The sequence below is a fragment of the Nomascus leucogenys genome, chromosome 6 (assembly GCF_006542625.1).
Source record: "Nomascus leucogenys isolate Asia chromosome 6, Asia_NLE_v1, whole genome shotgun sequence".
In the NCBI taxonomy this organism is placed as follows: domain Eukaryota; kingdom Metazoa; phylum Chordata; class Mammalia; order Primates; family Hylobatidae; genus Nomascus; species Nomascus leucogenys.
Genome location: NC_044386.1, coordinates 37,576,515 through 37,592,657, shown reverse-complemented (window position 1 = coordinate 37,592,657; position 16,143 = coordinate 37,576,515). Strand labels below are relative to the sequence as shown.

At 39.4% G+C, this 16,143-nt stretch overlaps 1 protein-coding gene across 1 annotated transcript in view; it reads left to right on the top strand.

Annotated features, from left to right (window-relative positions):
* Nucleotides 1-16,143, top strand: part of TTC33 (tetratricopeptide repeat domain 33) — a 49,745-nt gene that overhangs the window by 28,285 nt on the left and 5,317 nt on the right. Inside the window, exon 4 of the mRNA XM_003274372.4 lies at nucleotides 210-341. Within this exon, the coding sequence (XP_003274420.1) occupies nucleotides 210-341 (132 nt within the window). The remainder of the gene's footprint in view (nucleotides 1-209; nucleotides 342-16,143) is intronic.

Below are 16,143 nucleotides of genomic sequence, written 5' to 3'. Positions count from 1 at the left end.
AAGGGAATGGTTTACATTTTCATAGTTATATCAGGGGTGAAAAGAGAATATAATTTCTTACCCTGAATGACAGAGTAAGGGGTAAAAATCACCGAAATGCTATTTTTACTGGACTAAAAATATATCTTAAAAAATGAAAAGGGTTTTTTTTTGTAGTTGCTAGTTTATGAATATTACTGACAGATTTTTTGGTCTTTTTTTGCCTATAGGTGCTAATGTCTCTTCATGAAATGTTCCCAGCAGTACATGCAGCAGAAATGGCCGTCCAGCGAAATCCACATTCTTGGGAGTCTTGGCAGACTTTGGGACGTGCTCAACTTGGTTTAGGAGAGATAATCCTGGTGAGGAAGTCAGATTATTATAATGCAGAAATTTTAAGTATATTTTGACTTTTTTTTTTTTTTTTTTTTTGAGATGGAGTCTTGATATCACCCAGGGTACAGTGCAGTGGTGCAATCTCAGCTCACGGCAACCTCCCCCTCCGGGGTTCAAGCGATTCTCCTGCCTCGGCCTTCTGAGTAGCTGGGACTATAGGCATGTGCCACCATGCTTGGCTAATGTTTTTGTATTTTTAGTAGAGACGGGGTGTCACCCACCATGTTAGTCAGGCTGGTCTTGAACTCTTGACCTCAAATGATCCTCCAGCCTCGGCCTCCCAAAGTGCTGGGATTACAGGTGTGAGCCAACATGCCCAGTCTATTTTGACATATTTTTGATTAACTGAACCCAAAAGTGAATAGCCGTTTATCAAATGTATACAAAAAATAATTAGCAAATTACTTCTTAAAGGTATTAATCCATAAACAGAGTTCAGAGGTATTACTGAACATCCTTTTTATTATAGACACTAATTATATCATGATCAGAATATTTTTCAGTTACTTGACATCATGGATATTAAAAAAAATTTAACATAGAACATTGGCATTTCGTAAACCTTATTTAAATAGGCAACTTTTTGGCTTAGTTCTTTGGATGATTAAATTTACCACATTATAAAGTGGTATTAGTATCACTGTGGAGACAAAACCGCCAATAGATTATATAGGGGAAGGAAGACAGTAGAATATGGGAGAGTAATGGTGATGAACATTTAGACTGAAAAGTTGTTAGGCTTATTGAGGGGATAAAGAGGAAGAGTAGAAATGTGTGCAAATGAAATACTCATTGTGTAATGTTTACCATAAACTGGTACCTAATGCATCTCTCAACTTGTCTGGACTATACCTTGTTAGTAGCAGAGGCTATCTAGGTAAGAATTAGCTGTGACAGCTGTCCTGTTGTTTTTCTTTTGGCAGGGCTATATACACCTGATAGCTAACGAAATTTAGCTTCCTAACAAGTGTTTGTAAATCTAATATACAGTGCCAAATTTCCTCCTTGTTATTAAGTAAACTAAGATTTTAAAAATGGTTTTTTTACAGTTCAAAATAAAATGAATTTTAAAAGTTTCTTGCAAGACTAAAATTACCGATGAATTCAAAATTTAAACTTACTAACAGTGGTTTTAGTAAATTGTGGATGACTTAGATTTTTTTTCTGGCATTCTTATAAATGTATCATTATTTCTACTTACCAGAAAAGGTGTTTGTCAAATTCTCAGAAATAGTAAGGAATTTCTATGAGAAAATAATTAATTTGATTAAAGTAAGTTAATGATAATCTAAATGAGATTCACAGTGATAGAAACCATTTTAACAAAGTACTGTTTTTTTCTTGCCATTTATCATTGTCAACTTCTCTCTTTTTACATGAAGACTTAAATCATACCAGAGTTGGAAAAAAGAGTTCAAAGAATTTAGTTTTCTAACAGATTAACAGGGGAAGAAAACCCTATCATGTAATACTTTTTCCTTGCCTCCCTTATTAAAAATTTATAAATCATTATCTCTTTTGCTTATAGTGTCTGTGGTAATGGAACAAATCTCTAGGACATAACATTTAGTAAAGATTGTCCTTTATAAAGAAAGAAAATACTCTGCAGGTGAGACAGAGATACTTTGAATCATCCAATAAAAATAATTTAATACTTAAATTTTTTTGAATAAGAGTACCAGTTCAACTTTTTTTTTTCTGTTGATATGGCTCTATCCATTAATACTGTGAAATTCTTAGAAGAATTGAAAGTATTTTTTTTTGCCATTTAAGTGTAATTTTTAGGAATCTTTTTTATGTAGATTTAAGCTGTTCTCTTAAAAGACTAGAATGGTAAAAAAAAGATGACTCAAAATGTCATAATGAAGGGACACTATGTAAAATATATTGAAAGCAAGCTAGAATTTTTAACATCTAACAATTCTTACTAGATATACATAATGGACTAAAACCATAGGAAATTACATATGTAAATAGCACAGGCAGTAAATTAAAAGTCAGTAGCTGGGTATATCTCCATGAATAATTATTTAAACTTTGTAAGAGTTGAATGTGAACATTGGAAAATGTTTATAGGAGATACATATATATATATATGTATATGGTATACATTTTATATATATATGTATATGGTATACATTTTATATATATGTATATGGTATACATTTTATATATATATGTATATGGTATATATTTTATATATATACATATGTGTGTGTGTATATATATATATAAAATATGAGAATGAGATTTTAAGAAGCAGAAGGATGAGAGAATAAGAAAGCTGAAGAGAATGGTTCTGGGAGTTAAAAATTCTGTATGAGGGAATGGGGATGGTGAGAAAGGAATACATAAGGGATTTATCCTGAAGAAGAAGGTAGGGAGGGAAGGAGATTGGGAAGGTAATGAATACCAGGAGATAACAGTATCAGGAAGGATTCTTCTGTTGGCTTTCCAGGGTTCTCAGCCTTCAGTGCTGGGACTAGCTTTGTGGCTTCCCTCGTTCAGGCTCTGTGTAATTCATTGCCAGCTTTTGCTTTTCTTCATGCCAATGTGTAATAAATACTAATTTTGTTTACTAATGTTTTCTCTGTTTTCCAAGTCTCATTTTAGCCATTGGTTTTAATATTTTGCATGAGCGAATCTTTAATTAGAAATTTCAGCTGCGTCATTTGATTCTTTTTATTGTTTCGCTTTTGTAATGGTAGTAATGGGATGAACAAGTGAGAATTTCCAGACAAAAGGAAGATGATTGAGAGTTTTTAAAATTTCACTTGAGGGGCTGGGCATCCTGGCTCACGCATATAATCTCAGCACTTTGGGAGGCTGAGGCAGAAGGATTGCTTGAGGCCAGGAGTTTGGACCAAGCTGGGTAACATAGCAAGATCCTATATTTACAAAAAAAAAAAAAAAAAAATTTGGCTGGGCATGGTGGCTCATGCCTGTAGTCCCAGCATGTTGGGAGGCCGAGGTGGGTTGATCACCTGAGGTCAGGAGTTTTGAGACCAGCCTGGCCAACATGGTGAAACCTCGTCTCTACTGAAAATACAAAAATTAGCCGGGCATGGTGGTGTGTGCCTGTAGTTCCAGCTACTCAGGAGGCAGGAGAATATCTTGAACCTGGGAGGTGGAGGTTGCAGTAAGCTGAGATCGCACCACTGCACTCCAGCATGGGTGAGTGAGACTCCATCTCAAAAAAAAAAAAAAAAATTCATTTGTAAATTTTTAGTTTAGTTAATTACTGTAGATATTGTTTGAGTCAAGCTGCATTATCTTTTTTATAATTGAATGGTACAAATTCTTGAATTATAGCCTTTATAAATGTTGTATGTTGACACTTAAGAATTGAGGAGTTTTTTTATTGAAAAATAAAGTTTGTTTATGAGCTTTATTATTGTTCTGGTTTTTTTTTTTTTTTTTTTTTTTTTTTTTTTTTTTTTGAGATGGAGTCTCGCTCTGTTCCCCAGGCTGGTGTGCAGTGGTGTGATCTCGGCTCACTCCAACCTCCACCTCCCAGGTTCAAGCCATTCTCCTTCCTCAGCCTCCCAAGTAGCTGGGACTATAGGCGTGTGCCACCATGTCTGGCTAATTTTTGTAATTTTAGTAGAGACAGGGTTTCACCATGTTGGCCAGGCTGCTCTTGAACTCCTGACCTCATGATCTACCTGCCTCAGCCTCCCAAAGTTCCGGGATTACAGGCGTGAGCCACTGCACCTTGCCTCACAATTTTACTTTTTGAGTTTATGAATTTGCCTGTTTTAGAGATATCATATAAGTGGAATTATGCAGAATTTGCCTTCTGTGACTGGCTTCTTTCACTTAGCATAATGTCCTCAAGGTCCCATCCATGTTGCGTATTGTAGAGTTTGCTTCTTTTTTGAAGCTGAATAATATTTCGTTTTATGTGTATACCATTTGCTTTATCCATTCTTCCTTTGATGGACATTTAGGTTGTTTCTACATTATTGGCTATTGTGAATAGTGCTGCAATGAACCTGGGAGTGCTAATATCTCTTTGAGATCTTGATTCTTTTGGATAAATATCCAGAAATGAGATAGCTTTATTACATGGTAGTTCTAATTTTAAGTTTTTGAAGAAACTCCATAATGGCTACACCATTTTGCATTTTTACTAACAATGTACAAGGGTTCCAGTTTCTCCATAACCTCACTGACACATCTTGCCTTTTTTTTTTTTTTTTTTTTTTTGAGAGTGAATCTTGCTCTGTCACCCAGGCTGGAGTGCAGTGGTGTGATCTCGGCTCACTGTAACCTCTGCCTCCCGGGTTCAAGTGATTCTCCTGCCTTAGCCTCCCGAGTAGCTGGGATTACAGGCGCCCATCACCATGCCTGGCTAATTTTTGTATTTTTAGTAGAGACAGGGTTTCGCCATGTTGGCCAGGCTGGTCTTGAACTTCTGGTCTCAGGTGATCTGCCCACCGTGGCCTCCCACAGTGCTGGGATTATAGGTGTGAGCCACTGCACCTGGCCACCTTTTTTTGTGTATGTGTGTGTGATAATACCCATTTTAACAGATGTGAGGTGATATTTCATGGTGGTTTTGATTTGCATTTCCCTGATTAGTGATATTGAGCATCTTTTCATATACCTGTTAGCCGTTTAGAGAAATGTCTATTCAAGTGTTTCGCCCATTTTAAGATCAGGTTACTAGGCTTTTTGGCTATTGAGTTATTTCTTATATATTTGAAAGTTAAACCCTTGGATATGATTTTCAAATATTTTCTCCCATTCCATAGGTTTCCTTTTACTCTGGTGGTTGTTTCCTTTGTTGTGCAGAAGCCTTTTAATTTGATGTAATCTCACTTGCCTATTTTTGATTTTGTTGCCTATGTTTTTGGTGTTATATTCAGGAAATCATTTTTAAGACCAATGTCATGAAGGTTTTCCCTGTTTTTTTTTTTTTTTAAGAAATTATTTTTTTTTTTTTTTCTTTTTTTTTTTTTTTATTATACTTTAGGGTTTTAGGGTACATGTGCACAATGTGCAGGTTTGTTACATATGTATCCATGTGCCATGTTGATTTCCTGCACCCATTAACTCGTCATTTAGCATTAGGTGTATCTCCTAATGCTGTCCCTCCCCCCACCCCCACCCCACAACAGTCCCTGGAGTGTGATGTTCCCCTTCCTGTGTCCATGAGTTCTCATTGTTCAATTCCCACCTATGAGTGAGAACATGCGGTGTTTGGTTTTTTGTCCTTGCGATAGTTTACTGAGAATGATGTTTTCCAGTTTCATCCATGTCCCTACAAAGGACACGAACTCATCATTTTTTATGGCTGCATAGTATTCCATGGTGTATATGTGCCACATTTTCTTAATCCAGTCTATCGTTGTTGGACATTTGGGTTGGTTCCAACTCTTTGCTATTGTGAATAGTGCCGCAATAAACATACGTGTGCATGTGTCTTTATAGCAGCATGATTTATAGTCCTTTGGGTATATACCCAGTAATGGGATGGCTGGGTCAAATGGTATTTCTAGTTCGAGATCCCTGAGGAATCGCCACACTGACTTCCACAATGGTTGAACTAGTTTACAGTCCCACCAACAGTGGAAAAGTGTTCCTATTTCTCCACATCCTCTCCAGCACCTGTTGTTTCCTGATTTTTTAATGATGGCCATTCTAACTGGTGTGAGATGGTATCTCACTGTGGTTTTGATTTGCATTTCTCTGATGGCCAGTGATGATGAGCATTTCTTCATGTGTTTTCTGGCTGCATAAATGTCTTCTTTTGAGAAGTGTCTGTTCATGTCCTCTGCCCACTTTTTGATGGGGTTGTTTGTTTTTTTCTTGTAAATTTGTTTGAGTTCATTATAGATTCTGGATATTAGCCCTTTGTCAGATGAGTAGGTTGCAAAAATTTTCTCCCATTCTGTAGGTTGCCTGTTCATTCTGATGATAGTTTCTTTTGCTGTGCAGAAGCTCTTTAGTTTAATGAGATCCCATTTGTCGATTTTGGCTTTTGTTGCCATTGCTTTTGGTGTTTTAGACATGAAGTCCTTGCCCACGCCTATGTCCTGAATGGTATTGCCTAGGTTTTCTTGTAGGATTTTAATGGTTTTAGGTCTAACATATAAGTCTTTAATCCATCTTGAATTAATTTTTGTATAAGGTGTAAGGAAGGGATCCAGTTGCAGCTTTCTACATATGGCTAGCCAGTTTTCCCAGCACCATTTATTAAATAGGGAATCCTTTCCCCATTTCTTGTTTTTGTCAGGTTTGTCAAAGATCAGATAGTTGTAGCTATGCGGCATCATTTCTGAGGGCTCTGTTCTGTTCCATTGATCTATGTCTCTGTTGTGGTACCAGTACCATGCTGTTTTGGTTACTGTAGCCTTGTAGTATAGTTTAAAGTCAGGTAGCGTGATGCCTCCAGCTTTGTTCTTTTGGCTTAGGATTGACTTGGCGATGCGGGCTCTTTTTTGGTTCCATATGAACTTTAAAGTAGTTTTTTCCAATTCTGTGAAGAAAGTCATTGGTAGCTTGATGGGGATGGCATTGAATCTATAAATTACCTTGGGCAGTATGGCCATTTTCACGATATTGATTCTTCCAACCCATGAGCATGGAATGTTCTTCCATTTGTTTGTATCCTCTTTTATTTCATTGAGCAGTGGTTTGTAGTTCTCCTTGAAGAGGTCCTTCACATCCCTTGTAAGTTGGATTCCTAGGTATTTTATTCTCTTTGAAGCAATTGTGAATGGGAGTTCACTCATGATTTGGCTCTCTGTTTGTCTGTTATTGGTGTACAAGAATGCTTGTGATTTTTGTACATTAATTTGGTATCCTGAGACTTCGCTGAAGTTGCTAATCAGCTTAAGGAGATTTTGGGCTGAGACAATGGGGTTTTCTAGATATACAATCATGTCATCTGCAAACAGGGACAATTTGACTTCCTCTTTTCCTAATTGAATACCTTTTATTTCCTTCTCCTGCCTGATTGCTCTGGCCAGAACTTCCAGCACTATGTTGAACAGGAGCGGTGAGAGAGGGCATCCCAGTTTTTGCCCATTCAGTATGATATTGGCTGTGGGTTTGTCGTAGATAGCTCTTATTATTTTGAGATACGTCCCATCAATACCTAATTTATTGAGAGTTTTTAGCATGAAGGGTTGTTGAATTTTGTCAAAGGCCTTTTCTGCATCTATTGAGATAATCATGTGGTTTTTGTCTTTGGTTCTGTTTATATGCTGGATTACATTTATTGATTTGCGTATGTTGAACCAGCCTTGCATCCCAGGGATGAAGCCCACTTGATCATGGTGGATAAGCTTTTTGATGTGCTGCTGGATTCGGTTTGCCAGTATTTTATTGAGGATTTTTGCATCAATGTTCATCAAGGATATTGGTCTGAAATTCTCTTTTTGGTTATGTCTCTGCCAGGTTTTGGTATCAGGATGATGCTGGCTTCATAAAATGTGTTAGGGAGGATTCCCTCTTTTTCTATCGATTGGAATAGTTTCAGAAGGAATGGTACCAGTTCCTCCTTGTACCTCTGGTAGAATTCAGCTGTGAATCCATCAGGTCCTGGACTCTTTTTGGTTGGTAAGCTATTGATTGTTGCCACAATTTCAGAACTGTTATTGGTCTATTCAGAGATTCAACTTCTTCCTGGTTTAGTCTTGGGAGGGTGTATTTGTCGAGGAATTTATCCATTTCTTCTAGATTTTCTAGTTTATTTGCATAGAGGTGTTTGTAGTATTCTCTGATGGTAGATTGTATTTCTGTGGGATCGGTGGTGATATCCCCTTTTTCGTTTTTTATTGCATCTATTTGATTCTTCTCTCTTTTCTTCTTTATTAGTCTTGCTAGCGGTCCATCAATTTTGTTGATCTTTTCAAAAAACCAGCTCCTGGATTCATTAATTTTTTGAAGGGTTTTTTGTGTCTCTATTTCCTTCAGTTCTGCTCTGATTTTAGTTATTTCTAGCCTTCTGCTAGCTTTTGAATGTGTTTGCTCTTGCTTTTCTAGTTCTTTTAATTGTGATGTTAGGGAGTCAATTTTGGATCTTTCCTGCTTTCTCTTGTGGGCATTTAGTGCTATAAATTTCCCTCTACACACTGCTTTGAATGTGTCCCAGAGATTCTGGTATGTTGTGTCTTTGTTCTCGTTGGTTTCAAAGAACGTCTTTATTTCTGCCTTCATTTCATTATGTACCCAATAGTCATTCAGGAGCAGGTTGTTCAGTTTCCATGTAGTTGAGCGGTTTTGAGTGAGTTTCTTAATCCTGAGTTCTAGTTTGATTGCACTGTGGTCTGAGAGACAGTTTGTTATAATTTCTGTTCTTTTACATTTGCTGAGGAGAGCTTTACTTCCAACTATGTGGTCAATTTTGGAATAGGTGTGGTGTGGTGCTGAAAAAAACGTATATTCTGTTGACTTGGGGTGGAGAGTTCTGTAGATGTCTATTAGGTCCACTTTATGTAGAGCTGAGTTCAATTCCTGGATATCCTTGTTAACTTTCTGTCTCGTTGATCTGTCTAATGCTGACAGTGGGGTGTTAAAATCTCCCATTATTATTGTGTGGGAGTTTAAGTCCCTTTGTAGGTCACTCAGGACTTGCTTTATGAATCTGGGTGCTCCTGTGTTGGGTGCATATATATTTAGGATAGTTAGCTCTTCTTGTTGAATTGATCCCTTTACCATTATGTAATGGCCTTCTTTGTCTCTTTTGATCTTTGTTGGTTTAAAGTCTATTTTATCAGAGACTAGGATTGCAACCCCTGCCTTTTTTTGTTTTCCAGTTGCTTGATAGATCTTCCTCCATCCCTTTATTTTGAGTCTATGTGTGTCTCTGCACATGAGATGGGTTTCCTGAATACAGCACACTGATGGGTCCTGACTCCTTATCCAGTTTGCCAGTCTGTGTCTTTTGATTGGAGCATTTAGCCCATTTACATTTAACGTTAATATTGTTATGTGTGAATCTGATCCTGTCATTATGATGTTAGTTGGTTATTTTGCTTGTTAGTTGCTATAGTTTCTTCCTAGTCTCGATGGTCTTTACAATTTGGCATGTTTTTGCAGTGGCTGGTACCGGTTGTTCCTTTCCATGTTTAGTGCTTCCTTCAGGAGCTCTTTTAGGGCAGGCCTGGTGGTGACAAAATCACTCAGCATTTGCTTGTCTGTAAAGTGTTTTATTTCTCCTTCACTTATGAAGCTTAGTTTGGCGGGATAGGAGATTCTGGGTTGAAAATTCTTTTCTTTAAGAATGTTGAATATCGGCCCCCACTCTCTTCTGGCTTGTAGAGTTTCTGCTGAGAGATCAGCTGTTAGTCTGATGGGCTTCCCTTTGTGGGTAACCCGACGTTTCTCTCTGGCTGCCCTTAACATTTTTTCTTTCATTTCAACTTTGGTGAATCTGACAATAATGTGTCTTGGAGTTGCCCTTCTCGAGGAGTATCTTTGTGGCGTTCTCTGTATTTCCTGAATCTGAATGCTGGCCTGCCTTGCTAGATTGGGGAAGTTCTCCTGGATAATATCTTGCAGAGTGTTTTCCAACTTGGTTCCATTCTCCCCATCATTTTCAGGTACACCAATCAGACGTAGGTTTGGTCTTTTCACATAGTCCCAAATTTCTTGGAGGCTTTGTTCATTTCTTTTTATCCTTTTTTCTCTAAACTTCCCTTCTCTCTTCATTTCATTCATTTCATCTTCCATCAGCGATACCCTTTCTTCCAGTTGATCACATCTGCTACTGAGGCTTCTGCAATCTTCGCGTAGTTCTCGAAACTTGGCTTTCAGCTCCATCGGCTCCTTGAAGCCCTTCTCTCCATTGGTTATTCTAGTTATCCATTCTTCTAATTTTTTTTCAAAGTTTTTAACTTCTTTGCTGTTGTTTTGAATTTCCTCTCGTAGCTCAGAGTAGTTTGATCGTCTGAAGCCTTCTTCTCTCAACTCATCAAAGTCATCCTCCATCCAGTTTTGTTCCGTTGCTGGTGAGGAACTGCGTTCCTTTGGAGGAGGAGAGGTGCTCTGTTTTTTAGAGTTTCCAGTTTTTTTGGTCTGTTTTTTCCCCATCTTTGTGATTTTATCTACTTTTTGTCTTTGATGATGGTGATGTACAGATGGGTTTTTGGTGTGGATGTTCTTTCTGTTTGTTAGTTTTCCTTCTACCAGACAGGACCCTCAGCTGCAGGTCTGTTGGAGTTTACTAGAGGTGCACTCCAGACCCTGTTTGGCTGGGTGTCAGCAGCGGTGGCTGTAGAACAGCGGATTTTCGTGAGACCACAAATTCAGCTGTCTGATAGTTCCTCTGAAAGTTTTGTCTCAGAGAAATACTGGGTTGAATGAGGTGTCTGTCTGTCCCTACTGGGGGGGTGCCTCCCAGTTAGGCTGCTCAGGGGTGAGGGACCCACTTTAGGAGGCAGTCTGACTGTTCTCAGATCTCCAGCTGCGTGCTGGGAGAACCACTACTCTCTTCAAAGCTGTCAGTCAGACAGGGACATTTAATTCTGTGGAAGTTCTTGCAGAGTTTTTGTTTGTCTGTGCCCTGCCCCCAGAGGTGGAGCCTACAGAGGCAGGCAGGCCTCCTTGAGCTGTGGTGGGCTCCACCCAGTTCGAGCTTCCTGGCTGCTTTGTTTACCTAAGCAAGCCTGGGCAATGGCGGGCGCCCCTCCCCCAGCCTCGCTGCCGCCTCGCAGCTTGATCTCAGACTGCTGTGCTAGCAATTAGCGAGACTCCGTGGGCATAGGACCCTCCGAGCCAGGTGCTGGACACAATCTCCTAGTGTGCTGTTTTCCAGGCCCGTTGGAAAAGCGCAGTTAGGGTGGGACTGACCCGATATTCCAGGTGCCGTCTGCTTCCCCTTTCTTTGACTAGGAAAGGGAACTCCCTGACCCCTTGCGCTTCCCGAGTGAGTCAATGCCTCGCCCTGCTTCGGCTCGCGCACAGTGCGGTTCACCGACTGTCCTGCACCCACTGTTAGGCACTCCCTAGTGAGATGAAACCAGTACCTCAAGCAGAAATGCAGAAATCACCCGTCTTCTGTGTCGCTGGGGCTGGGAGCTGGAGACCGGAGCTGTTCCTATTCGGCCATCTTGGCTCCACCCCCCCCGTTTTTTTTTTTGTTTGTAGGAGTCTTATAGCTTCAGGTCTTGCATTTAAGTCTTTAATGCATCTGGAGTTGACTTTTGTTTATGGTGTAAGATGAGGATCCATTTTCATTCTTTTGCATGTGGATATCTGGTTTTCCCAGCATCATTTGTCGAAGAAACTAGACTTTCCTCATTATGTATACTTGATGCCCTTGTTGAAGATCAGCTGACCGTGTTATGTGTGGATTTATTTGTAGGCTGTCTATTCTGTTCCATTGGTCTATATATCTGACTTTATGCCAGAATCGTATTGTTTTGTTTGCTGTCACTTTGTAATATATTTTGAAATTCATGAGTGTGATGCCCCTAGTTTTGTTCTTACTTCTAAAATTGATTTTGTCCATTTACTTTGTGCCCAGCTCAGGGAAGGGGTGATAGCAACTTCCAACCCAAATATCCCTCTCTGTTCTTGCTAGCCCCCAGGCAGCTGGATTTTGCCAACTCCCATCAGTACTCCACTACAGGTAAGACAGAAGCCAGTCCTTTTGGTAGTCCCCATAAAAACTGGGGCATGGACACAGTGTGGACCAATTCTTTTCCAACCTAGGCAAAATCTGGGAGCCGGGAATTTTCTTCGCTCAGTCTATGTCAAGCTGGGGAAACAGATACGGTGACTACTCTTCCAAACCTCCATTATCTCTGGTCTCCTGTAGGTGGTTAGATTATATAGGACTTGTTTTAACAGTGGTCCAAAAAACAGGCAAGACAGAAACCAGTACTTTTGGTAGACACTGTAGAAGTTGGGGCATTGGACACTCAGACCAACTCATTCTTTCCCTTGAGGGTAGCTCGGAGCTGCAGGGTTCTTCCCAATCCTATGGAGCTGTGCTGGGAGTAGGATTCTGGTGAGAGGGTGTCCTGAATCTCCCTTCTGGCTTTGATGAGTGTGGATTCTTATTCATCTAGGGTGCAGGAGCCTTTCAATTAGTTTCTGGATTTCTCACAAAGGAATTTTGTTTGTGAATTGTTGCTGAATTGGTGTATTTGTTGGATGAAGGAGGGTCCAGGGCTTCCCACTCTGCCATCTTACTGATGCTACTCCTCTTTTTGGTTTGTGAAGTTCTTTGAAGAGGAGTGCCCTTGGGAGATTTTAAACTATCTTAAATTTAAAAATGTAATTGCAGCTCTTTGGATTTACTTTAAATACATATGTATATTTAAATTTAGTAAATATGAAAGCATTAGTAATCAAGACAGTATAGTACTTAGATAGGCATAATGTAGACATATAGATCAGTGGGATAGAACTGAAAGTACAGAAATAAGCCTACATTTTTACAGTTAATTGGACAAGGGTGTCAAGACAATTTAATGGGGGAAGGAATAGTCTTCAGCAAATGGTGCTGAGACAGTTGGATATCCACATGCAAATGAATGATGGACTCTTACTTCACATTTTATATAAAAATTAACTCAAAAGCAAACAAAGACCTAAACATAAGAACTAAAAGTATTATAAAACTGTTAGGAGAGAACATAGGTGTAAATCTTTGTAACCTTGGACTCAGCAATATATTAATATTTTTTAGGTATGACATTGGAAGCACAAGCAACAAAAGAAAAAAGTAGATAAAAATTGGACTTCAAATTAAACACTTTTGTGCTTCAAAAGTTACTGTCAAGAAAGTGAAAAGGCAATTCACAGAATGGAAGAAAATATTTGTAAATCATATATCTGATAAAGGTCTAGTATGTAGACTCTGTAAAAAACTCTTACAACTCAATAACAAAAAGACAAATATTGTAATTTAAAAATAGGCAAAGGATTTGAAAAGATATTTTTCCAAAGAAGATACACACACAGCTAATGAGCACATGAAAGATGCTCAACATTGTTACTTGTCAAGGAAATGAAAATCAAAACTACATTGAGATACTACTTCACATTCACTATCATAAAAAAGATGGACAATATGAAGTGTTGGTGAGGATGTGGAGAAATTGGAGTCCTCGTACATTGCTGGTGGGAATGTAAAATGTTATAGCCATTTTGGAAAACAGTCTGGCAGCTCCTCAAAAAAATGAAGCATATAGTTACTATATGACAAAACAGTTCCACTCTTTATACCCAAGAGAAATGAAGACATATGTCCACATAAAAACATTTACATAAACGTTCATAGCAGCAGCATTTAAAATGGCCAAGAAGTGGAAACAACTCAAATGCCATCAACTGACGAACAGATAAACAAAATGTGGTATATCCATACAATGAAATATTATTCAGCATTAAAAAGAAATGATGCCTGTTACAACATGGATGAACTTTAAAAACAATATGTGAAGTGAAAGAAACCAGACATAAAAGGCTGTATGATTTCATTTATATGAAATATACAGAATAGACAGATATATAGCAATAGCAAGTAAATTAATGCTTGCCTAGAGCTGGGGTTTTGGGGAGAAATGAGGAGTAACTGCCAGTAGATATGGAATTTTCTTTGGGGGTGATAAAAATGTTCTAGAATTGATTATGGGTAATAGCTATGTAACTGTGAATATTGAATTGTATGTTTTAAATGGGTGAGCTTTATTGCTGTTTTAAAATTTTAGTAAATATGAATAAAATACCTTTTAATGTTTCCTAAGGCATTAGCTTTATGCCATGAAGAGGTATTTATTTTTTAACACTTCTATATAGGAGGATTTTTATTAGAGTATTAAGAACACGTAAAGCACAATTCCCATGGTACCTTAATTTTAAATTTTTATTTATTTACTTTTTTTGAGACAGTCTCGCCCTGTCGCTCAGGCTGGAGTGCAGTGGTACCATCTTGGCTCACTGCAACCTCTGCTTCCTGGGTTCAAGTGATTCTCCTGCCTCAGCCTCCAAATTAGCTGGGATTACAGGCATACACCACCACGCCCAGCTAATTTTTTTTTTTTTTTCAAGACGGTGTCTTGCTCTGTCGCCCAGGCTGAAGTGCAGTGGTGCAATCTCGGCTCACTGCAACCTCTGCCTCCTGGGTTCAAGCAATTCTCCCGCCTCAGCACCCCCGAGTAGCCACCACGTGGAGGGCGCCACCATGCCTAGCTAATTTTTGCATTTTTTAGTAGAGACGGGGTTTCACCATTTTGGCCAGGCTGGTCTTGAACTCCTGACCTCGTAATCTGCCCATCTCTGCCTGCCAGAGTGCTGGGATTACAGGCATGAGCCACCACGTCCGGCCGAATACTGCTTTATATACCTATATATACCTATCTCTGTGTATTTTTTTTTGTTTTTTTTTTGAGACGGAGTCTTGCTCTCTCATCCAGGCTACAGTGCAGTGGCACCATCTTGGCTCACTGTAACCTCTGCCTCCGGGGTTCAAGCAATTTTCCTGCCTCAGCCTCCTAAGTAGCTAGGATTACAGGCACCACCACCATGCCCAGCTAATTTTTTTTGTATCTTTAGTAGAGACGGGGTTTTGTCATTGAACTCCTGGTCTCGAGTGATCCATGCTTTCGCCTTGGCCTCCCAAAGAGTTGGATTTACAGGTGTGAGCCATCGTGTATCTATCTTCTTTATGACTTCTCTAAAGGGCCTATTAGATTGTAAATCTGTAGATTATGTGCAATCTTTTCTTTTTTTTTGAGACGGAGTTTCGCTCTTGTTGCCCAGGCTGGAGCATAATTGTGCGATCTCGGCTCACTGCAACCTCCGCCTCCTGAGTTCAAGCGATTCTCCTGCCTCAGCCTCACGAGTAGCTAGGATTACAGGCGTGCACCACCACGCCCGGCTAATTTTTTGTATTTTTAGTAGAGATGGGGTTTCATCATGGCCAGGCTGGTCTTGAACTTCTGACCTCAGGTGATCTGCCTGCCTTGGCCTCCCAGAGTGCTGGGATTACAGGCGTGAGCCACAGTGCCCAGCCGATTAAGTGCAATCTTAAAACTAATCTGTTTGCATGAGAATCTTCTATCCAGAGAGTAAGTATACTCAGAGAAAACAACATATAATAGATTTAGAACAATGGTTCTCACCTGGAGGGCAGTTTTACCCCCAGGGAACATTTGCCATGTCTAGAGACATTTTTGTTTATCACAACTAGGAAAGGAAGCTGTATTGGATTTAGTGAACGTAGGTCAGGGACGTTGCTGAATATTCTACATTATAGAGGACAGCCCTTCCAAAATAAAGAATTACTCAGCCAAATATGTCAGTAATGCTGAGGTTGACCTTTATCCAGACTATAGTGGAGTTCTTGTGACTAAGCAGTATAATATAATGAATAAGAGAATGGACTCTGAAGCCAGACTGCCTGAATTTGCATCCCAGCTCTGCCAATTCCTAGCTGATACCTTTGGTTTCTACTCTTTTTGTGCTTCTCTAAAATAGTACTGAAAACAATAACCATACCTACTTCATATGATTATTGTGAGGATAGATGAGTTAATATATGTAAATCTTCTTTTTTTTTTGAGACGGAGTTTTGCTCTTTTTGCCCAGGCTGGAGTGCAATGGCGTGATCTCAGCTCACTGCAACCTCTGTCTCCCGGGTTCAAGTGATTCTCCTGCCTCAGCCTCCTGGGTAGCTGGGATTACAGGCACCCGCCATCATGCCTGGCTAATTTTTGTATTTTTAGTAGAGACAAGGTTTCACTGTGTTGGCCAGGCTGGTCTCAAACTCCTGACCTCAGGTGATCCGCCCACCTCGGCCTCCCA